Source organism: Taurulus bubalis (genome assembly GCF_910589615.1).
Source record: "Taurulus bubalis genome assembly, chromosome: 10".
Taxonomy (NCBI): domain Eukaryota; kingdom Metazoa; phylum Chordata; class Actinopteri; order Perciformes; family Cottidae; genus Taurulus; species Taurulus bubalis.
Window position 1 is genome coordinate 11,393,019 of NC_136598.1, and position 23,229 is coordinate 11,416,247.

The following is a 23,229-nucleotide window of genomic DNA, read 5'->3' on the forward strand; positions in this document are numbered from 1 at the left end:
GCACAGCCTGACTAACAGGCGGGCTTTGTTCAGACCGCTATGGGAATATTTGAATCTACTCTTTAAAATGCAGTCGGTAGCAATGACCTGAAAATCCACAAGAAACCAACATGACTTAATTTCTAGTCTTTGTTTCTAGAACTTTGTTCATCTGTTTTGTCACCTCACTTGACTTTTTCCACATATCACCTCCGTCTTTCTCTCTCACACACAGATACAGGGGAAAGGGTGTGGTGTGCCTCAGGTCTGGCTCAGGAATTCTCCAAATAGGGGGATGTTGTTAAAGTCTTTCATAAAGGTACAGTGTCTAGATCCTGTGTATGAGCCTGAGGAAACTTAGCGGACCCTAGGAAAGGAGATATTAATAACTCTTGGGCCAACCCACCACATTCTTCACAAGTGAGTCACTGTAAGCCAGAGAGCAGGGAGGAAAAGGGCTGCCTTGCCTCTGTTTCTCATTTGTGTATCTTTCCATGGAGGAGTGGAACAGGGAGGCAGAGAGGCCACCCCTTCTCCTGCGAACCTCGAATGCCTTATGTGAAACACACACGGCTCTACGCGGGGCACATAGTTCTGTGTTTATGCCGCATAGTGTACGCAGGATGAAATCAAAAACATAAACAGGCGTGCTGCCGAGGGAGTGAATGCAGAAGTAAACAGGGATGAAGGGGAATGGATTGTTAAAGGTGTGTGTGTGTGTGTGAGTGAGTGAGAGTGCGGGTGTGTGAGAGGCGCAGAAAAGGTTCAGATGGTGGGAATGAGAGGGTAGAGAGCTTTGGAAAATGGTGGTATGGGGATTTGGCAGGGGAGAGGGTGACTCACTGTTTATCTGGTCCGTCACTGAGAGACCAAAGTGAGCTTGATAGAAAAGCAAATCTTGTTAAAAGAGCGCCAATGTATATACACTCTCCGGTCTGTGTCATACTGTATGTTTCATCGCAGACATTTTAAGAACTCAATTCTTTCAAGCTTTGTCCATTTTGTTTTTACAGTTATAAAATGGTCACTGAAGACACAACACAGTCAGGGAATTTTATTTGGTTACATATAAAAGTTAACATAAGAACATTTGGTGGAGCTGTGTACAGTAGTCAGTATAATAGATCAGTCAAAAGTTAATCTCAGCATGTCAAGTTCTTTTACACAACTGATGTCTAGCTCCGGCACATAAAAAACAACAGCAACCGTTACAAAAATAATGTAAAAAGTTTATGCACAAAACTGTGGCAGGTAAAGCATCAAAGGTGAAATGCATTCAGGTTATTAGACGTGTGCTGCCAATTTGAGTTGAAAATGTTATAAACAAATCATTTTTAGGTCTGGTCATTTTTCCGAAATAACCAGACCTAAAAATGGTAAAATCCTACAAATGATCAATACTGTGCAACTCTAACCTAGTCACTGAAGGAATGTATTATTTTAAAGATTTAATACAGAAAAGTTTAGCTCTGTATTCTTTCAAATATATGTTGAATACTGCTCACTTAGAGGGTGCTAGCCTTTAATTAATTATGCTATGCAAACACAAGTAGATATACTTTAAAAACTCATCGTAAAAAGCTAACTCTGAGGAGTCAAAGGGAAGAAGCAACCAGACCCGTGACTGCTTAATGCGCAATCTTTTGCAGTCAGTCTTAAAGGATTGACTAACCTTTAATACAGTATGTTCCATTGTGCGAGACCAAACCCATTCTTGGAGGAGAAGTTGAACGCATTACAAACAAACATTTTGACTCAGGTCTGGGGGGAAAACGAGCAAATACAAACAGTAGCACAGCCAATAGAGAAGAGTCTCTCTCAGCTCCACTTTGTGACATGTCTATGCATCAGAGCCCTTCTGCCTGCGTTTGGAGGGCGGGATCAGACGTGTGGGAAGCTCAGGGGGTAGACCATGGCCCTCCAGCTTGACCTCAATCAGGTGGCCGGCCAGGGCAAATTCTTCATCATCCAGCATGCCGTCGTGGTCCACATCCGACAGCTTCCAGATGCGCCCCAGCACCGAGTTGGGCAGGCGGGAGCTCTCCATCCAGTCCTTGGCCTTGTTGCCGCTCAGCTTGCCCTCATTGGGAGCGAGGTTGTAGAAGATTTCGTCATATTTGGGCTTGTCTTTGGTCACCACCCAGTCCTCCTCCTCCTCACATCCGTCTCCGTTCTCGTGCGCAAAGGGGTCGCCCTCTCCAAACGGCCCGGCCCGGGTCCCAATGAAGGCTCCACCCTGCACACCTAGTTGCTCGCCTGCCTCCAGCTCTTCCTGCCGCAGGAGGGGCATCAGCTTGGCGATGTCAGCGGAGAGCAATTCATCCAAGGCCGCCATCAGGTTTGGCTTCAAGGTTTTGAACTTGCTAAAATCATGAACCATCAGTTGCTCCTTCCAAAAGGGAATGATTCAAATGTGTTAGCCGGTACACTTCAAGTTTCATTTAAATATAACTAAACTGTTAGAAGTCAAAGAAAAGTATTTGCATAGTTGCCTCCCAGATGTGCCCACTAGTAATAAAAAAAGAAAAAGACTCACCTGCATTTTAGTACAATCTGGGAAGTCGCCAGCAGAAATGTTGTGCTGCAGCTGGATCTTAGAGAAAATCACTGGAAGCTGGTAGATCAGATTCTTCTTTTTATTGTCCTTCCTGAAGACAGAAGGCATCTCCTGCTTCAGATAGCTGATGATGTGGGCATGGACCTGGGATTAAGAAAAGGCACAGCACACATACCAAGGTGTTAGCGCGACTAGCATGATGAAAGTGCACATATGTCAACCTGTCAATAAGCATTGAGTGAGCACATGTTGACAGGCCAATAAAAACCCACCCGAACAAGACGCGCCCTCTTGACCAGGTCGTTGAGCTTGCGCAGAGCTGCATTGCGAGGCAGATTTTGAATGTCAGAGAATAGATCCTCCTCCTCCAGCTCAAACAGCTTCCGGTTGTCTGTAACCATCAGCGGCTCGGACCAGAAGGAGCCAATGTAGACGCGCAGAACCTCCGGGGTGCCAAACACCTTCCCCAGGGACCACATGAGTGCACCGTACACTCTCATCAGCTGCTGGGTGCCCACCATGTCTGCCTTGTTGAGCACCACGCGCAGCTTGTCCTCGTTGCCCTTCAGGGCGCCGATGGCCTCGGAGAACTCGTCTGATATCTCCAGTTTGTGGGCGTCGAACAGCAGGATGATGCGGTCCACGCGCTCTGCAAACCAGCGCAGCACAGCTGGGAAGTCATAGCCTGTTTGGATAGAACAAGGTTAAATAACTAAGCTATTAAAAAACTGAAGCAGTGTGGACTGAACAGAACGAAAAGGGCGCAGGAGAGGGGAGAAGGTCGACACAGACCCTTCACACCTCTTATCTGTATCTGTCCAACCCAGCTGCACGCTCAGACACCAGGGCTTCACTGTCCATGAGACACCACTTTGTAATCACGATTCTTAGACTTTTAACATGGAACTTGTCCAGTGATAGGACATAACAAACTACATTTACTCAATTACTGTCCACAAATACAATTTGATGTACTTTACACTTTAGTATTTTTTATGTTACACTATGCTTCTACTCCACTGCAGTTCTGAGGGAAACATTGTACTTTCTTACTCCATTTTTTTGATAATTATATAGTCACTTTAAAGATTCAGACTATTAACACAAAATAGCATGAACAAATAAATATAATATATAGTGTTCAAGATTAAGCTACACAGCAGTTTATATAGGAATTTAAATGAGCCCGACATGTATCCGCTGCAATATTAACTTGATATGTACATTAATCTATCAATTCTAATTCAACAATACACTAGAAGTATATTATTTTGAAATGGGCCATTTTGGGCCATGAAATTCTGTATAAACTTTTACTTGTTCTGCTTTAATAACATTTTGAATGCAAAACCTTTTCTTGTTTCTACACGATGGAACAGCAGCATCTTTTCAAAAAAACAATGTCCCAATTACTGTGGATAACCAGTAAACGTCTTTGGGAGCAGTTTGCACTGGAACTACGTCGTACCAAAGAAATAGTTTGGATTATCCAGAGAAACTGGGACTTTGTTTTTCTTTTTCTTTAATTTGCTCGGCTGTGAGTTCCACAGACAACATTCCGTTCACCTCTATTGTATTTTGATTGGAGGCAGACATCTCAGAGATATTTCAAAAACTCAGCAGATAAACTAAAACCAGCTGCAAGATACCACCAGTGGTAAGTGAGGAAATATGTTTTTCACAGTTTGAATGCACTGGCCTTTTAAATGTATTAGTTGCTCATGCAGATTGACTTGAGTAATAATGGGTTATTTAATTAAAGCTTGGATGGAGAGAAAACTGAAGAAACTACTGTGAGATGATGATGATAGTTATTTTTGCAACGGCACATTCCTCCTCCAGATGTGTTGACAGAATCTTCGCCTGTACCTTCTCTGTTCCTGATTAGGATGTTTTTTGGCTACTCAGTATACAGCTGAGAGGATTCCTTGCCCCGCTGCCAAGTGTTATGGTGACAGAGTGAGCTGGTCCCATGGGTTAGCCAGGCGTACCGAGGTCATGAGTTGTGAGGCGATGGTCACGGATGCGTGTCTCTGCGGGCCCCCCATTCCCTCTCCTCACCTTTGTAACTTCTCTCACCTCGGCTCACTCTCTGCTTAGCACCGGACAGGATCCCCGGCGTGTCAATAATGCTGATACTCTCCAGGACCTGGTTGGTGATCTGGGCGCACTGGAACCTGTTATTTTCATCAGACAGGAGTCAAGTCACACAAACAAGGATTAGACCAAGTTCAGAGGTCAGTTTTGTTTGAAATCAGAGCAAGGGCAAAGAATCTAAACCATGTGAAAAATAGTTAACGCTTATCAAAGAAGCCAATGTGATCCGAGGAGTAGATTGGAAGCTGCCCCTTCCCATTCCCCACCCCCCTCCCACCGCAGGCCATTGTGTTCAAGCAGGCCTCTCATTGCTCAGGGCTTCCTGAAGGAAAATGACCACTTCTGCCAGAATACAACAATAAGGCCCGCTAACGATGTGTGGCTTAGATCAACAACACCACTTCCTGCGGCTTATGAGTTTAACGAGCCCACCGGTCCCCAAACAGGAAGTCAAAGCAAACGGAGAGACGCACATAGGTTCGCAAACACACCCTGTAGAGGGAGAAGGGGGACTCTGGAAAACTGGTATCAGAAATTTCATGTTGGGAGCCCCATCGACAGCGCGACTGTATGTTAACTTCCAGCCTGCATGTCCACATTTCTAACGGTTAACAGAACTTTATTTTTTAAAACACGTGACTTTTTTTCTTGGTTTATGTTAGTGGAAAAACATACACCAAAATCTGGCAGCCCATACAGTACACAGAGTAGAGGAAAGAGCTTCAGTGTTAAGCTTTCTCTTGCAGATTCCCTGGGCCTCAAAGTCTGTGATTTCATCTATTTGCCTTTGCTCCGAGGGGCCGTAGAGCCCTCTGACCTCGTCTTTGAACTTGGGTACATTGCAGTTCCTGTCTAAGTACATTAGCTTTCATCACCCTCTCGGGTGATATCGCTCCCTTCCTCCATTTTTCCACAAATAAGGAAAGTGCCTCCCCGCTCTGAAATTTGGCACAAGGACTTAAAATTCCAAAGAGCTAAAAAAAAAACGTTCTGTTATCTCTCCTTTTCCCTGTTTCCCCTCCTTCTTGCGTTCTCTCACATAGTCTGTCCATTTCGTGTTGACGTCTATCCAGCTCCCTCAGTCTGGAATTATGACACAACGCACTGAATAACCCCGCTCTCACCTGTTGAGAAACGTGTTTCCAAAAGGGTTGAGTTTGCGGAAAGGCTTGTTGGGGTCTACGATAAGGGCGTTTCCGGGGATGACTCCTTCCACCTCCCCATGCATGATGGCAGTGAAGCAGTCGGTGGTGGGTTCAGGTCCCACCCTGCTCCCAGGGATATCCTGCTCCAGTAGATACCTGTCACACACACATATATACAGCTTGTGATTATTTAAGTACTGGATCACACAACCATTTAACGGTGAATACATGTTTGATGCATAGTCTTACTTGATGAACGTGGTCTTTCCAGTGGAGTACTGACCCACCACAAGCACCATCGGCTTGTTATCAAAGTCGGCATCCTCCATGCTGAGAGAGTGGAAGTCATGGAAACCATAGTACTCCTCCAGAGGCAGCAGCTTCTTACGATACAAGGACTTGAGCCCCTCTGTGACGGTGCGGATCACCTCTGGCGTCTTCTTCACATCCTTTCTCCCCCAGCGTGACATGTTGATTGACTAACGTGAAGACAGGGAGCCTCTTACAAAAAAATCAATGTCAGAGAGTGTCTGTTGTTTGGAGCTGTATTTCCTTGGAAAACCTTCAGGTGCTTCCTGTATTTATGCGAACGCTGCTCACTCGTCCTTGAAACCTCCTCTGCGCACGCCGAGAGGGACGACAGGGTTTGAAGTCTGAATCTTCCCCTTTGCCAACAGTCGCCACGCTGCTCCCTTTTAGCCCCTGTAATGTGGACAGAATAGGAGAGTAGAATAGTAGAGGTTAATCCAAAGAGAAAAGGAGATAATCCAGATGGCAAAAAAGTGTCTTTGTGTTCTTCTTGCACCTGGTGCTCATCGTCTGCCACAACCTAGAGTAAGGATGTGGAATCTGGAGTAAGCTTCAGCCCACCAGCAGCCTGCCAAGGCCTGGAAAATGTTGGTGTTCATGCTGGAAAACTTGCAAACCCAACCCTGCGCGAGGATTTGCACAGGCGCAGCTCATTTTAAGACAGTGAAATGAGTAAGACATTCCTTTTATCCCTGGCAGTTCCTCTTGCTGGAACATGAGATACGTGCACAACTTAATTGTTCCTTTCAGAAAATAAATCTCTGTGGGTAGCCTTTACGTGTAAAACAAATTAAACCGTAGTGCACATAAGTACAAACACCGGATGAGGAATTGAAGGCACAACTCATTATTAGAAGCAGTGACTCAAAGGCACAAGGGTGAAACACGTGTCAGATGATGTTAATTCATCTGTTGACAGATTTGTTCCCATTTAAACGGGAAAAATCTGGCCAGAGAAGAATAGGCGACACAGTCCTGCCATGTCACAAGACCAGTGTGGAAAAACTTTTTTGTCAAAATGGCGAAGCCTGGAGATCTACAGGAGAGACATTAAAGGGGATTTGACCTCCATTACACACAAAAAGTACTGTGCAAGCCGAGCTGTACGAGTAAAAGTTGCTCTACAGGGTTTCCGTGAGAATCAAAGGTTTGGTTTAGACTCTGGAATCAATTTCTAAAGTTTAAGGATGGTGGAAAATGCCTTGTGGGTTTGCACACCACAATTGCAACAGTCTTGGACTTAAAACAAGAAATGTAACACGCAGGAGCAACAAGTATCAGCAGGGGAGGCGTACTTTAATATCTAAATGGAGCAATGGAAAAAGCTCACACACTACTGAGAGTTAGAAAGTTTGCGATTTCATTCATTCTGCAGCTTAGTTGTCATATTTGTCATCAAAAACCAGCGAGTCTCGGTTTCCACTACTGTTTTACAATCTGTATCTGAATACAAGTTGAAATACATGCTGATCACTAAATCCATGTTTAAAGTTTGAAAAAGAGTATTTACCAAGTTATTATGGAGAAAGCACGGACTTCATGAAGCGCCTGGATCTCTCTCTCTCTCGCTCTCTTGCTCTCTGTAGTCTTGCCCTCTGGAAAATATTTTGACTTAAGGAGCTGCTGCTACATGTATGGGTGTACGTCTGACAGCGAATAGGAGCCCTCCGTGGAGCGTCAACGCAGCTGGATTACAGAGGATCGTTCTTCTCCAGGGCTTAATGTACTTCAGATGAGCTCCAGATCTGGCAAGGCTCCTTACTCGGCTTGCTGAAAGAACACAAGGCAGTAAGACAAACAGGCTCACCCCACGCAGGCAAATGGGTCGCTCCCCTTGCTCGCTTCCCCAAGTTTGAATGCACCTCCTCTTCCAAGGATGCCTAGCAACACTGTGGGCAGCAACAACACTCTGCTGAGGACAGGGATGAGCAGCACTGTGGAGAGAGGGCGTGGCCCTGGAGGAGGAGGGGGGTTGTGAATAAATAATTTGGGTGGAGTCATCTTTCTTTTTTTCTTTTCTTCTTCCTTATTTAAACATGACAACGTCAGCGTCCTTATGCATATTTTGAACAATTTACACATCCTCGTGCTGCACCCCTCCAACTGTTGCCTCCAACTCAGTGTTGGTTTCTTTACTTGACCTACTGTAAAATGTCATGCATTTACAGATGTTTTTCCCCTCATCAGTCTAACCTCTCTTGCTCCTCCCAAACTCTGTGAACCCTCCAGGCGATGAAGCACACAAACCAGCTCTACTTTTTTCACTTACACACACCGCCTGCTGGCTGTCTGATAGAAAACACAGCCCACCACCATCACCATCTCTGTCATCATTAGTCATCCAAAAGAATGCACCCTGAAGCTGGACAAATGACTAAAAGCCCCTGCAATGTTTCATAAAAGAAGCACGGTTTAATTTACAGTTTTACTAAATGTACATTTCTTTTTAAAAAGTGTCATTATACACAATAAATACAATACAAAATTAATCTGTAATACTATACTTCAAATTCTCTTACTGTCTTTTTGTACATTATTATTGTTCCTTTTTTCCCCATTTCAATGCTTGTGCTGTGTTTGTTTGAATTGTCCACCAGGCTATAAAAAAAATAAAAAAAACAGATGGGAGGCAGGGATACATTAGCAGAAAGAAGAACACAGAAACGGTTCAAGCTGGCCTGCCCCCTGCTGACTGAAATGCATAAACGCCTAACCTGGCATCTCAGGCATCAGAAGAGCAGGTGTGTAGGTGTGTGTGTAGGTAGGTGTGTGTGTGTGTGTGTGTGTGTGTGTGTGTGGTCGAAAAACTAAAACCTGGAAAATCATCTGACATTGAATGCAGAAAAGAACCAACTTTCCTCACATTTCATTTACATCCTGACAGTACAGTAATGCAGTACCCAAGAGAAGTCAAAAGGAAAACAACCTCAACATTTTTCAAAGGGATTTCCTCAACATGTCAACACTTTAAAATGCATGCGATGCCAAATGCAGACTGAAGGGAGGCTGAGGGTAATTGATTTTTTCCAGACAAAGAGTAGTTGCCTTGTGTGCAGTGTGACTAAGGACATTCATTTGAGATAAAGAGGTGGCTGTTAACCCTTTGTGATCAGATAACCAAATTTGATTGGTATGAGAAGACACTATATGTATTATGACATTTTGCAGTATAAACCTGGTTGTATTCTCTTCTGTATGAAAAAAAAGAAGAGTTGTTGACAACATAACTGTTTAAATGAGCTGCCTTATGCTCATTGAGACATTGAGTGTACACCAGGAAAAGAACCAATGTGGTTAAGAGACTCGGGCCACAGGAGAGGAATGTATGAATACCAAATGAGAAAAATCAGAAAAACAGATCAAAAGCAAAAAAAGGAAGAAAGAAATCTCTTGACAATTTCCTCTTGTTACTTGAGCTTGGCTGAGGGAACACGTACAAAATGCCAGACATCTTAAAGTCTGCAATTCACAAAGACAGTTTTACTTTTGACCACACTCTCACTTATTCCACCACAGGTCTTCCTCGAGCTGTAAATGACAAGAAATGTCTGGACAATTCAAATGGACAAACAAAGCCAACACAGCATGGCAGAGTAGTACAGTGATACTGTTTTCACAAAGCCCCCCCCCTCCCTTGCCTCCATATCTGTCTCTTAGTTCCCGCATGTCAGTCTGGCCTGGGGCTGAGGGGCTGTTATCTGCTTTGAGTCTGGGGAACCAGGCTGCCATTGTGGCCACGGCCACCGACCTGAGGGTGCTGGGCCAAGGAGGAGGACGAGGAAGCAGAGGAGGAGGGTGGTACTGAGGGTCTGTGGGACGAGGCTGCCGAGCCCCCTGGGCGCTGGCTTTGGTGTGACCTGCTGTGGCCCCCTTTAATGTGGTGCCCGCGGGCAGAGGGCTCCTGCTGCAGGTTTAGGATGCTGTCGATGGCACACTGCAGGTGCTCGTTCAGAGAGTCATCCGGAGGGCTGCCGCTGGAGAAGCTGGCATTATCCATGTCGGGAGAGTCCGATTTGCAGCGTTTTGCAGGAAGCAAAGAGTCTCGTGTGAAGGAGGACTCCGGAGAGGGAGGACCAGGGGCATGAGGGTCCATTCTGAATGTCCCACCTGCCCTATGTCTATTTTTCCCACTCGCCCGCTTGTATTTACTTACATCTGTTTCTGGGTCTTTGTGCTCCTCCCCTCTCTCCTTGTCAAGGAGCTGTGGGACATGATGATGATGTTGTGCGGTTTTGATACCACGGTTAAACACCTCGTCCATTTCGTCCAGCCCCTGCATTGCACTCCCTAATCGGCTCGTTTCGTGGCTTGACTCTGCGTGAGTGTGCGAGGCCTCCCTGCCTCTTTTCTCCACCTTCACACTGGCTATAACTGTCCGCTCTGCGGGGGGAGAGGGGGAGGCCTCCTGCCTGGGTGGTGACGGCGTGGGTCTCGGGTAGGACAAACTTTCGTCTCCTCCCCCTGGGACACCAGGTCTCACCCGGGGACTTATGTTTTCCCGGTATGTTTTTCGAAGGGGGAGACGGCACGTTGTCTGTGAGGGAGTGGCAGTGGAGGCAGAATTGTGTTTGACCCGACCCACGTTGTCGTGATCCAATGTCCCATTCATTTGAGTGGAGGAGGAGGAGGTGGACGATGACCACGTGTGGGAGGAAGAGGTAGAGGAAGATGGGGTTGCAGTGGGGGCAACATTACCTCTCAGTGACGGGTTACACTGAGTGGTTGTTATGGTAACCGATGAGGCAGAAGAAGCAGTGCATACAGGAGACTGAGTTCTGATGACTGTAGAAGGAGGGGTTGATAAAGGTTGGGACTTTGGGTGCGGTACGGCAGCTTCAAACTGGGGCTGAGTCTGAGGCTGGGGTATGGACTGGCTGCTCTGCTGAGGTTGTGGTGTGTGCACTGGGTCTAAGGCAGTGTTGTGGACCACCTTACTGAACCCCGTTTGATCCTGTTTGATCTTCAGCTTCAAGCCAATTCTCCTGCGAGCCTCGTAGGTCTTCATAGGCGGTTTGCTGGTTCTTTGTGGGAGAGCGTCGTCATCATCGGCTGCCGGAGAGTTGAAGGACGAAGAGGAGAAGGAGGAGGATGCTGCTGAAGCGCGACTGAAGGAGGAACTCTGGCTGGTGGGTTCAGCCCGCCTGCTCACTGCAGCTGGAGGACAGCTGCTGGACCAGGACACAGAAGCTCCGCCCCCACCCTGCTTTATTACTAGTTTGGTAGGGGGGAAAGGGTTGTTAGAAGGAGGGGCTGGAGCTGGGGCAGGAACTGGAGCAGGAACTGAAGCAGGGGTGGGTGCAGGAGGAATATTTGGGGCAATGTTTGGGAGAGGGGCTGGGGCAGGAGCAGCAGGTGGTGGAGCAGGGACAGCAGCAGGTACACCTCCACTCAAGGATGTGGCTGCAGCAGAAGAGGATTTATGTTGGGATGAAACTACACTCTCCAACATGCGTGCGTTTGCCACAAACTCCTCTGCAATTAAATAAACAGAAGTATATTATTAGCATACACCTCATTTAGATCAAGACAACCACAAAGCCAGTTATGGCCACAAACAGTGTTAGGGTACCTGGTCTCTCCTTGGCCAAAATCCTGTCCTGACCCAACGCAATCTTCTCCTCCTGAATGAACATCCGGTCTATCATCACCATCTCTGCCGAGGGACCTAGTCTCTGCTCGGGTTTAAACACCGAAAAACATCAGTTCAATATCAATTCAAGACGGAGAAGACATAAGAAGGCAAATGGTAAGAATGCTGGTTTATAAACTTACTTTTGACTCTGAAAAGAGCAGGTGGCGATACTTATCCAGCATGGCCTGTGTCCTTTTCAGCAGATTGCTGGAGACCGTCTCAAATTCATCATCCACTGTGCAGGAGAACCAAGATGTTAATGAAGATCACAAAAATTGAGGGGGGTGGGAGAGGGGGAGGTACTAAACTGTAAATTGGCTGCACTAAAAGCTACGGTGTTTGTTACCTCTTTGATAGTCTTGAGAAGAGTTGGCAGTTCCCTGGTAGAGATGGTAAGGCAGCAGTCTGTGCAGTGTGTCCTCAACAGAGTGGAAAGGATCACTGTAGTTTGGGTGAAGCACTGAACCCTGCTGTTTCCTCAGCTGTTCTAGCATCCTGCATGTGTTTACAGAAATACGATTTACAAAAAGGCTATTATGAGACAGTAAAAATGAGCCATTCAAATGAGTGCGGCACATACCTGGCCTCTTTACTGGGCTCTGCACTGAAAGGCATCTTCATTGTTGTTGTCTATGATGTGGACAAAAACAGAAGTTACACCTTCAAGCGTATAGGGAGTTTTTTAGGATCTCACTAGCATGCAGGGGCACTCCTTTTACCTGAGTTTGTACTGGAGCGAGGGGCTGTAGAGCAGGCATTTGAGTAAGACTAGCTCCTAACACCTGTATCTGCATCCCACCTTTCCCCAGAGTCATCCCTACCACTGAGCTGATCACCCCTGGCTTTGGCTGAACCTGTGGGGAAAATCAGGAGGATTGGAAACTGACAAAATACATGAAAGTACACATTTTACAGCACACAATGACCAAGGTGCAAGGTGCATGTCCTACAAAGAAACTAGCTTTGAGATGTGCTTTGTACCTGTACAGGCTGGGTAAGGCTGGCAGGAGTGACAGTCTGATTCACCATTGCTCCAGCTTGCCCTTGGGCTCCTGAGAATACCTGCAAGTCACTTGATGCTAAAACAAGAGGAAACAAATCATTACAAGGGGGGAATACTTTGAGGTGTGTGCAGGGCCCTGCCGTGTTGCATCATTTGTGGCAAATTGTGTCTGACCTGTAGCAGGAGATTTGATGAGCAACGGCGTTGGCTGCAGCACTGAGAGAAGCTGAGCAGGTGGACCAGTGTTGGCCGATGGTGCGATCAACACTTTATCAACAGGCACGTCTTGCTGGGAGCTGAACTGACTGGTGACTTGAGGCGTAGGAGTAGACTGCTTAGCCTGCAGCAGAATGTTCTGCTGAACCTGAAAAGCACATCAGGACAGTTTTCTTACGTTTTAAAAGACGTTTTGGACCCAAGAGATTCTAGATGAACCAGTTTGGTTTCACAAAGCCTACTCAGACTACTGGTTTGTACTGGTAAGTTGGAAATTACACATACCAGGTTAACAAATAGCAACTTATGGGATGTTGCCCTCTTTTCAATATATTAAACTCGTTTGAATGGTGAAAAATATTGACAATTACACCTATGGGTATTACATTCTTCAACAGTATGAGCTGTGTCAGATCATATTTTTACAGCACATGTTTACTACAGGATAATGTAAAAAATACCCCAAACCTCTCAATGCATGCATTTTCAAGATGTTTATGTTGAACTTGGACTATACCTGGTGTAGCTTCTCCAGCAGCTGTTTCTGCTGAGGTGAGGGCTGGGTGATGGTTGACAGGGTCTGAAGTTGCGCTCCTATTAATTGCAGGTGATGCTGCTGCTCTGCTGTCAGGCCATGGATGGGAACCTGGGCTTTAACTACAGCAGTGACAGGAGTGCTGACAGAAAGAGCGGTAAACTGGTGCTGTGCGGGTGGTGTGGCAGGAGGCTTGGGCGACTGTGACATGGGAGGCATTTCTTGTTGATAAGGAATAGGCTGTGAGGCCGGTCGTGGCTGAGGCTGAAGCTGAACTTGAATGTGTGTCTGCTGCGGATGGCCTTGTTGAGCAGTTTGGGGGGATTCTGCCATCTGGTTATGTACAATAAAGAGCTGAGGATGATTTGAGGGTGTGCATGAGCGTGAGGGAGTTTGAGACTGCGGCTGAGGCTGGGAGGGAGGACGCGACTGCTGTTGATGGTGTGGTGACTGGATCTGTTGGCTCAGAGTGAGAGGAGACTGGGAAGGCTGGGGGCTGTCTGCCACTGGGGCAGACAATGCTGGGGACATGCCCTGGATCTTCAGGGACGGCTGATGTCCACTGGAGGGTACCTGAAGTAGCGGAGTCACAAATTATTGATATGCTTATTTGATCCAAGAACGCAAACACTATTTTAACAGAAGAGGAAAAACAAGCACAAAATCACACACTAATAGTTCTGCATGCAAACAGTATAGTAAAGATTCTAGTTTATGGCTCAAAATTTGACACTAGAAATAGGGTTGGGCGATATGAGAATCTCAATTAAAATCAAAAATATATATTATGATATGCATGCAAACATATGCATGATTACGTGTAAAGTGTTTAATACAATCCATTGCATTAGACAAAACTCTTCACACAAACACCACAACACATTATTTTGTTGAGGTTTAATCATACTTTGTTTGAAATGGTTAACTTGCACAAGAGTAAAATGATAATCAATATTATTGCAATTCCACAGGAAATCAATATGAAAATATGGAATTATCGCCCAACCCGAACTCGATACACAATTACACAAACGTGGGTAAAACAACACCAAACAATACAAAAGCAAAGTGTTAGACTTTAAAATCTAGCAGCTGCTGAAGTAGAAGTAGCCAACTGATTTTTTTTCTAGCGTTTGAAGAGGATCACACATAAAAAGGGAGCGATGATCATTTGGCGAGCCAAAAAGAAAAACAGTTGACAAAAGCAATAAGTCAAAAATCTGCGGGCTTGTGATGGAGAAGTAGAAGGTGGCCTGAAGACTTCAGGGACTGGGGTCAGGGGAGCATGACTTATCGTTTTGGGGTTATTACACGGGTCAGACTAAGGGTTACACGGGGTAGTGGCACTGGAAGCACATGACAGTCTAAACAATAAGGGCAGGGTTGACAGAGGTGTGGATTGATTGATCAGTCATTGGTCAGTAGTGCAGCAGATGAGGGTGAGTTGAGTGATTCTGATTGAGCAGAGTGTTAGTGATGAGGTAAACAAGCTGCCCGAAGCCCTTCACAGCCGGGTAAACACAAGTGTTATTAATAAAATTAATTATGGGCCCATTGTATTTAGTGTTTCACAGTCGTTCCAGTGAGCCAGCATGCACAATACCAGGGTGATGGCGCACCTAAATGAAACAGGGCCACAATTAACGTTACTAACTACACCTGTCTTTCCCAGACAATGACATGTCAAAATGGCAGCTGTGAAAAGGGACTCCTGGCACCTTGGTATCTCATATATTAAAAGTATGAGCTTGTTTTTTGTATTTACTTTCCAAATAAAATGGATGCAAAACATACCAAATTAGTTTAACAATTTCATAATTAAAAAATAAAAAACTGGCTCTTAATTGCCAGTCCTACATTCTATCGCCGTGCAAACAGCTAAATATTGAAATGGCCCAATGGCTGACATACAATACATATAGACAACTGGAATGTTCATGCCTTTACATTTAACAAAGCAATGTTAGAAAAACACAGACGCTGCAAGCGAGTAATTATTGAGCTTAGGAATTGCATGTGAGAGCCATGGAAGCAATGACTAATGCAGAAGAGAAGAACAGAACAGTGACGGGGAAAGGTAAGATATACCCTAACACTGTGGTGGCAGCAGCAGCAACAAGTGGGTGGGGCTTAACATAAAGGGGCATTTCTACCTGCTTGACCACAGCTGTCATGTGGGAGGGGCCAGGGGGAGGGCTGTGGCTCTGACCCACCCAAGAGTCAGTTAATTGGCTGTCATGGACAGCAGGGGCCGGAGCAGTGACGCTGTTGCTGCTGACGATTACAGACGCTGGTACGCCCACAGAAGGGGTTGACTCATTCTCTGATTGGTGGTGCTGCTTCTGATAGGAGCACATTTACCATTTCAGGCACGAGGGAGGGAAGAAGGGGATTGGAGGGAATGGGGAGTAAAATAGTACACCAAAGAGGTCAGAGCAAGATAACACTCCGTGCATGTTATTTATATTTTTCAAGACAATGTTAACTGTTCAGTACATAATTAAAACAAACATTCAAAGAGTGGAACACTGACCTGTTGCAAGAACATCTGCAGAGACTCCTGGCTCAGGATCATACTGGAGCCCTGGTTGGTGAACAGTAACCTCCCTGGACTGTGTTGAGCCTGATGGGGGACCAGCCCCACTGCTGTGACAGAGGAAGAGGTGGACACAGACATGGACGGAGAAGAAGAGGGTACCGTGGTAACAGTGGACACAGAGGAACCTGGTTGCATGGTGAGGATAGAGGCTTGCGTTGCATGCTGCTGAGTGGGATGAGCAGCCTGGTCTGTGGAGCTACCCAGCACAGTAACACACTCTCCAGGCTGGCCTTGAGCCATGGTTGCTGCTCCTGTGCTGCTGCTGCTGCTGCTGGGAACACCACCGAGCTGAGGTTGCAGGGCTGGCTGAAGGCTGACCGCGGGACTCAGCCCCTCCACCTGGCTAAGCATGGTCAGGGAGTTCTGGATCGGCATGCCCTGTATGACTGTCTGGGTATGACCTGAGACAGTGTGGGTCTGTGTCTGGCTTTGACTCTGGGCCAATGAGACAGGCATCTGAAAGAGGGTGGGTGTGCCCATCTGGCCAGGTTGCAGCTGAATGGATCCAGATAGGATGTGGGCACCAGGATGGCCCTGTGACGTCAACATCTGACCCAAGTTGATGTTCTGGTTTGCAGTTAAAATCTGGTTTGCGATGAGCTGTCCACCAGGTCCCTGACTAGTTATGATGTGCCCCCCAGGGTGCTGGGTCAGGATCTGCCCACCTGCCTGTAGCTGTGGCAGGAGAAACTGGTGATTCTGACCCATAACGATGCTGCCTTGTTGGTTTAACAAGTGTACACTGAGGGGATTGCCAGATTGTTGTGCTGCTTGTTGCTTGAATAGGGTTTGCTGAAACTGTTGGCCTTGTGTTGTGGCTTGAGTACTCAGGACAACATTTGAGCCTGGCTTTCCTGTCAGGAAGGCTACATTCTGAGCAGCAGAAACTGGAATTTGTTGCAGCCCTAAAGCCTTGTGGGCATCGTTTTGCAAGGGTTGGGGTGCTGGTTGCGGGTGCTGCTGTTTGAAGAGTTTCGGTTGGATGGCTCCCCCCTGAGGGGGTTTAGGCTGAATGGGTGTTGGTGTGCGCTGGATGATCACGTTCTGCATGATTTGGCCTTGAGTTTGCACCTGAGGTCCCATTCCTGAACTTAGAGTGGTGCTGCCAAAACCAAGAAGCCCAGCAGGAGCAGTCATTGTACCGCCACTGCTGCTGTTGGTGCTGCTGACACAAACAGCCGGTCCATTTAAAGCTGGAGATCCCAAAGTGGCTTTGTTACCTTGGATCAGAAGTCCACCCCCTGAGCCTCCAAGCCCCGTCTGAGAACCTGCACCCGATACCTCTGGCCCAGACTGGTGCAGCTGGTAACCACCCATGGCTTTAGCCAGGATTGGCTGCCCAGCCTGATTGATAGTCATGACTGTAGGTTGACCCACAACCTGAATCTGTCCGATACCCAAATGTCCAGACTGACTCCCATTAGGAAGAGCTTGGAGACTTGAAATGGGTTGAAGCGTCACATTTCCCAGGCCCATAGGCTGCATAAATGGCTGAACACTAATGGCCTTGTTCATGACCTGGGATTGGAGTTGAAGGCCCTGCTGAGCAAGCACGGACCCCAGCATGTCAGCTGTGGCATTGGGAGGAGTAGCCGTGATGCCCTGGGCCGACCCAGGGAAAATTGCTGCTGCTCCCCCAACACCTATGCCTACACCAACGGCAGCCCCAGAGAGGCTGGCATCAGGCAGTGTCTGTACCACCTGCGTAAGGCCTGGAATGCCGAAGGAGCCCAGGTCCAGCTCAGCCTCTGCTTCCTGTAAGCTTTGCTCTGTGATGTTGGCTTCAGCCAAGCTCTGCTGCAGGATGTCACATGGCTCGTGATTTGTACCAATCCCATTGCTCCCAGCATCACCACCCGGGGATCCTCCCAAGATGTCATCATCCTCCAGGAAGTCCAGGTCAACACTGACTCTGGGTAGGCCTGCCGGCTCATTGGCCGACAGCTGGACCACAGGCTGGACCTCTGGAACAAGGCCCTTAAAGGAAAGCAGGAAAGAAGTGAAACAAGGTGATGGATGCAATTGATGGCTCGATGTGATGGTGAGCAGAGCAACCGAGTTACTATAGAAGTACAGACACGAAAACCCCACAAAAAACCTGTTACATTGTGACAACCACAAAAACCTCTCGTAACATTGCGGCAAGTCAAAGCTCTTGGAGTGTAGATATGTTAGTGGAAAGGGAGGGTATTTGGAGGTGCATGCTACATAGACGGATAGAAAACAGAAGGAGGAGGATTGGGGGATTTTACTCACCCCAGTGGTAGAGAAGAACGAGCTTGAGGGGTCACTCGAACCATCCAATAGGTCGTCAGTGTCCAACTACAGACACACCCACCCAGGATAGGACAGACAGAAACCAAAGGCACCCAAACCAGCAGGCAAAAGCCACCAGGACAGAGAAACATACAGACCATCAACAGAGGAGGAGGAGGACAAGGAAAGGACAGAAAAACAGTCCAGAGAACCCAGATTGTTAAGAACCAGCAAAAAGATAAGCGACAGAGGGGCAAAATGATAGGAATAACACAGAGTTGGGAAGCGTTAGTATTAGCAATTCTCATTTTGTGAATTAGCCTAATAAAAAGGGAAGGCAGGCTGAAAGCATAAATAGTGCAATCAAAAAGCAAAGACAACCATTGAGCAGAGGAAGCCGTGAAAAAAAGAATAAATGAAGGTAGTGCGTGGGTTTCAGGGTGCATATATGTGTAATCCGAAAGTGACTTAAGTACGACGTCATGCAAGCCCCAACTAAAATATGCACACCTAAGACTCGTCATCCCGTCAATTACAAACCCATTTTCTGTAACTATAAATCACAAGCCTGACATACGTGTCTTTGTTCACTTTTTTTCTTTTCTCATACTTACATGGGTCTCAGATCCATGAAGAAAGTCATTGAGAGCTTCTGGGTCACTGCAGGAGAAAACAATGTGATTCACAACAGTACAAGACGAGATGACACAGAAGACTGACCGGTTTGTTCAATATGAAACTGATCTTGCACCGTGTCAGCAGTAACTTACCAAATTACATCTAGAAGGCACCTGCCATCTTCATCATCCATGACAACTGTTAAAGATGGAAAAGGTTTTAAGTCCATTGATTGGCTTACATATCATTATCAATAATAACACATTTTAATTTAAAAACACAAAAATGAACCCTACCCCAGATTAAAATGTCCAAGCATATGTCCAGTTACATTTCTATTATAACTTTTCCACATCGTGTTGGATATTCTAGCTCCATATTTAGTGCTGTGGTTGTTTGGTGGGACAGTGAGATACGAGTGCTGCTATATTATGTTGACCTTCTTCAAATGCTCCTCTGCCTCGGTGTAAGAAGGAGCAATGTCACGTGGCTATACATTATCAACAATAATTTAGATTAAAATGTCACTTATTGGATTCCTTCAGAAAAGTTCTGTAGAATATCATTATCGCACATTTTTGTTGCTGTGTTGATGCTTTACTACACTTGGTGTAGAATTACAACAAACACCACCGAAGACTAAATATCATTCCAAATAACTTTTAATAAAGCTTCTTAATTACTCTCAGAGAAGAGAGTATGTGGGTACATGGTTGGTTAACCGCAACGCGAGTCCTTCAACTCAGCTTCAACTTTCTATTGTTAGGAAATAATTACTTTACTTCCTTATCATTCATACAAATTGTACCATAAACCAAATATAGAAACCAGTTGTTCAACTACTCGTAAACTACATGTTTGGCATTGTTTACATTTGTTTGTTTTTTTGCACCTTCTTGATTGTTTCTTTATCGTTTAGATTTAGATTGTTTTCTTCCACTTTTCACTGCAACACAACAATCTCCCTTGCAATAAACTTATTTTTTATTTAAAAAAAATAAAATCAATGCCAAGTGTGAATAGTTCATCACACATGACCTGTTTTTTCACAATTACGAGTAATAAATCAACACATTACATCAGAATTGCGGTCAGACATCTCTGCAGCTTGCAGTTAGTCTTGTGAAAATAAAGCAAGGAACAAGGCAACTTCACTTTAATAAAGACAATGAGTGTACATTGTAAAGCATAAGCCCATAGTCATCATCAGTTGTAACATGTCATGTTTTCACACATACTCAATAACCAAAAAATCCGTCTCCACAAACCCGGTATGAACTACAGAGATCAAGCAGAAGCTGTGAATGTAACTAACTGAGAAACAGCGGACGGCAAAAGACAACAAACTGAAAACGCGCGGTTTTCACACAACCTGGACAGATTAAGAGTGCGGGCTCTCGCTGAATTCACTCCCAAGTCCTCACAAACTGTGCATGGCGCTTCCAGTAAAACCAAAACAACAAGTCTACGATGTAGTCACGGTCCTGAGGGAAACGCATCCCTGGTTGCCGCTCTAAAAAGGCAGCGTATCGTAGCCATTACTCGGTGTGAGCAGCCAGTGCGCAGGATATGAATGGAGACTGCAAGCGGCTTGCTACATGCTAGCTGCTGTTTTCAGAGAGCTTTTGCATGCATATTTTGGCCATTCTTTACATTACGCAATATTAAACAGCGACGCGAGTGGCTTAAGACTCTAATTAAATAAAACGTTAAATTTCAAAACCCCGTTTTACGTCCATTCCCAGCATTTTGATGCATCTGGATTGAATTTCGTTAGCCTAGCTAGCTAGCCAGCTAAGCCAACCCAGCTATCAACAATATTCAGACGCACAGCTAGCTTGAGCCTTTGACATTCAAAACAAACCACCGAGTGACACAATTTTAACACTCGTGTTGCAAAGCAGCACCTCGATTCAACCTCAACGTGACAGTACCGTTTGCTCGGTAGTATACACGCAATTGCGTAGCGAGCTATCTATCTCTCCTTGCAAGCAAAATATGAGTAAATGTAGGAATACTCTTGGATGAAGGGGGGTATGCTTGGGAATTCGGTGGGAAATGACTATGTGTGTCGGGCCTTGCAGCAATGTGGCGTTTCGGTTGCGAGAGCTGTGCAGGTTGCGGCTTCGCTGCAGTACGCGAAAATTGCAGCTTTGTAACAGTTATTTGGATAAATAGAGAAATCTCAACATTTGTAACAAACTCACCCGAGACGATAGAGGTGCAGGCAGCGCGGGGTCTCCAGGACAGCCTCGCACGGGCTGCTGTACAGGACCCAACTACAGGCAGGAAACAGGAGACTTCCGTTTTGCCTGAATGGAAATTGTTGTGCCTCGTCGAGAGCTGAAGCGATGGTCTGAATATGTATTCAGAGGATCTTGTACTTCAGTAATACAAGTAATACCTATATAGAAGTAGAACAGTACGAATAACACGTCGAGAAATACTCAACTGCAAGTAAAAGTCCTGCATTCAAAACCTTACTTTAAGTATGTAAAAGTAAGTTTTTTTTTAAATATGTCAGCAAATTATGCTACTAACGTTTCCACGAGTAAAAGTGCTGATTAGAATGTTCCCGGTCAGTATTTTACGAGATATTTTTTCTGGATTCATATTACTGATCCTTTAATGTGTATTATGCATTTTACTGCGGATAGAATCTGAGATGTAAAACAAATATATGTACTGTATGTGTAAGTGGATCTCGTGGAAAACCTAATCATCTATGCTAAACACATTATGAATGCTTGGAAGGTTGGTGAACAAGCAGCCGTATTTGTTTCCCTAACCAATAGCAAAACACTGTATGAAGACATTTATCATCAAAGAGGAGTCATGCACAATACATTCATTAATGAACTGCCCCATTAATATATATTTCACATAATTGAAACGTTTCTGAGAAGCTATTGAGACAAACCTGCACGTGTTGTCACTTTTAGATACAAAAGGTTTGCACAGTCTCTGGATAGACTGTCCAATTAGTTTGGAACGTTGTAAATGTGGGGACTTTTCCTCATAATAGCTGTCAGGCTAATGACTATACTTTGAATTATCCAAGAACTAACCGACTATGTTTTGCCTGGCAGAGCTAAAACATCCTGATCCAAAGCTTAAACTGGAATCTGGAACAACAGCGGCTGGCCAGATAAATCTGTACAGGGAGCTTTTTCAGACAGTTGGACTAGGATTAATCTATGCTTCTCCAACCTCTTAGATCAAGTATTAAATATGGCAGTGACACTGTCATGTTTTGGGAATGCTTTGCTGATCAGCATTTGGGAGAATCATATGTTTCTGAAAAGTCTCTTTTTCAGGCAGGAAGGGACCTCTAAACCCTAGGGCAGCTGTGCATAACTAAATCATCTGGTTAAAGGCTTACATAATACCTACAGTCACGTTTTCTAGTCCCTTTCAGAGGAAGTATTTGGCCATCTAACCCAAAGTTGTCTAGTAGGTTAAAATGGGAATGCAAAGTCAATGTTTGGTTCGAAATGCTGCAGATGTTGTGCCAAGACTTTAAATAATCAGAGGATTGTTCTAAAGTACTGTCATCGGTTTGTTGTTTACATGTATCTATTACTGCACTATGTTTATTGTTTCTATTATTCTATATATATATATATATATATATATATATATATATATATATATATATATGTATGTTTATTGTTATGCACCTTTCACCGAGGCAAATTCCTTGTATGTGCAACGAACTTGACCAATCAATTATTATGATTATGATTCTTTTAATTAAATAGAGAAGCAGAAAAAACATGTTTTACAACACTGTGGAATATAATTATTGTCATTAAAAAGGATCATAACTAACACAATTATTTAGCAATGTGACAAAACATTGTTAAACATCAAGCATGGTGCTTTGCAGTTTTGCAGTTCACTCAGCTGAAGAATAGGCTGAATTGCATTCTCCTTTTTGTTTAACTTATTTAAATATGTTGTACCAACTTAATCAAGGGCTGGACTCCTAAACAATTACCCAAGCATGTCAAATCAATTACTCATCTTTGCAGTTGACTAATAAGCATCCTGAGTGGATATACACTTCTACTCTCTTTACATAATTTACTGATATAAAATAACCATTACATGACAACGAAAAACAAATCACAATATTATTCGCAATAAGAAGGTTGTGGGTATCAGCCCTGTGCATGGTGGCCTTAGCCGGGATTGGACCCAGCACCCTTTCAACGGGTAAACGGGTATTTAGCAAATTAATGCATGTATTATATCGGACTGGTCTTATGTTCATTAGAGGG

At 45.1% G+C, this 23,229-nt stretch overlaps 2 protein-coding genes across 3 annotated transcripts; both read right to left on the minus strand.

Moving 5' to 3' along the window:
- Positions 1-1,018: 1,018 nt before the first annotated feature.
- On the minus strand, positions 1,019-7,977 carry ehd2b (EH-domain containing 2b). 2 transcript variants are annotated; one of them, XM_079225071.1, is made up of 7 exons: positions 7,895-7,977; positions 6,028-6,480; positions 5,758-5,934; positions 4,616-4,713; positions 2,809-3,221; positions 2,516-2,680; positions 1,019-2,368 (listed from the first exon to the last, which is right to left on the minus strand). In XM_079225071.1, the coding sequence occupies exons 2-7, from the start codon at positions 6,246-6,248 to the stop codon at positions 1,820-1,822; spliced, it is 1,623 nt and encodes a 540-aa protein (XP_079081197.1). In that variant the 5' UTR covers positions 6,249-6,480; positions 7,895-7,977; the 3' UTR covers positions 1,019-1,819. The 2 variants fall into 2 exon arrangements, with proteins under 2 accessions (XP_079081197.1, XP_079081198.1); XM_079225072.1 differs by lacking the exon at positions 7,895-7,977 and adding an exon at positions 7,598-7,709.
- A 522-nt stretch (positions 7,978-8,499) lies between these two features.
- Positions 8,500-19,144, minus strand: bicra (BRD4 interacting chromatin remodeling complex associated protein). Its single transcript, XM_079224712.1, has 14 exons — positions 19,099-19,144; positions 18,943-18,988; positions 18,329-18,394; positions 16,007-18,049; positions 15,627-15,815; positions 13,456-14,046; positions 12,897-13,086; positions 12,701-12,798; positions 12,439-12,573; positions 12,300-12,349; positions 12,066-12,214; positions 11,860-11,954; positions 11,657-11,762; positions 8,500-11,559 (listed from the first exon to the last, which is right to left on the minus strand). The coding sequence occupies exons 1-14, from the start codon at positions 19,137-19,139 to the stop codon at positions 9,782-9,784; spliced, it is 5,577 nt and encodes a 1,858-aa protein (XP_079080838.1). The 5' UTR covers positions 19,140-19,144; the 3' UTR covers positions 8,500-9,781.
- Positions 19,145-23,229: the final 4,085 nt, after the last annotated feature.

Coding starts and splice junctions, on each gene's coding strand:
- bicra (XM_079224712.1), bottom strand. CDS start 19,139: ATGGATGATGAAGATGGCAGGTGCCTTCTAGATGTAATTTG. Junction 18,989..19,098: donor TGCCTTCTAGATGTAATTTG/GTAAGTTACTGC, acceptor TTTCTCCTGCAG/TGACCCAGAAGCTCTCAATG. Junction 11,955..12,065: donor TTCTCAAGACTATCAAAGAG/GTAACAAACACC, acceptor TCTCCTGCACAG/TGGATGATGAATTTGAGACG.
- ehd2b (XM_079225071.1), bottom strand. CDS start 6,248: ATGTCACGCTGGGGGAGAAAGGATGTGAAGAAGACGCCAGAGGTGATC. Junction 5,935..6,027: donor GGAAAGACCACGTTCATCAA/GTAAGACTATGC, acceptor TGTGTGTGACAG/GTATCTACTGGAGCAGGATA. Junction 2,681..2,808: donor AGAGGGCGCGTCTTGTTCGG/GTGGGTTTTTAT, acceptor TCTTAATCCCAG/GTCCATGCCCACATCATCAG.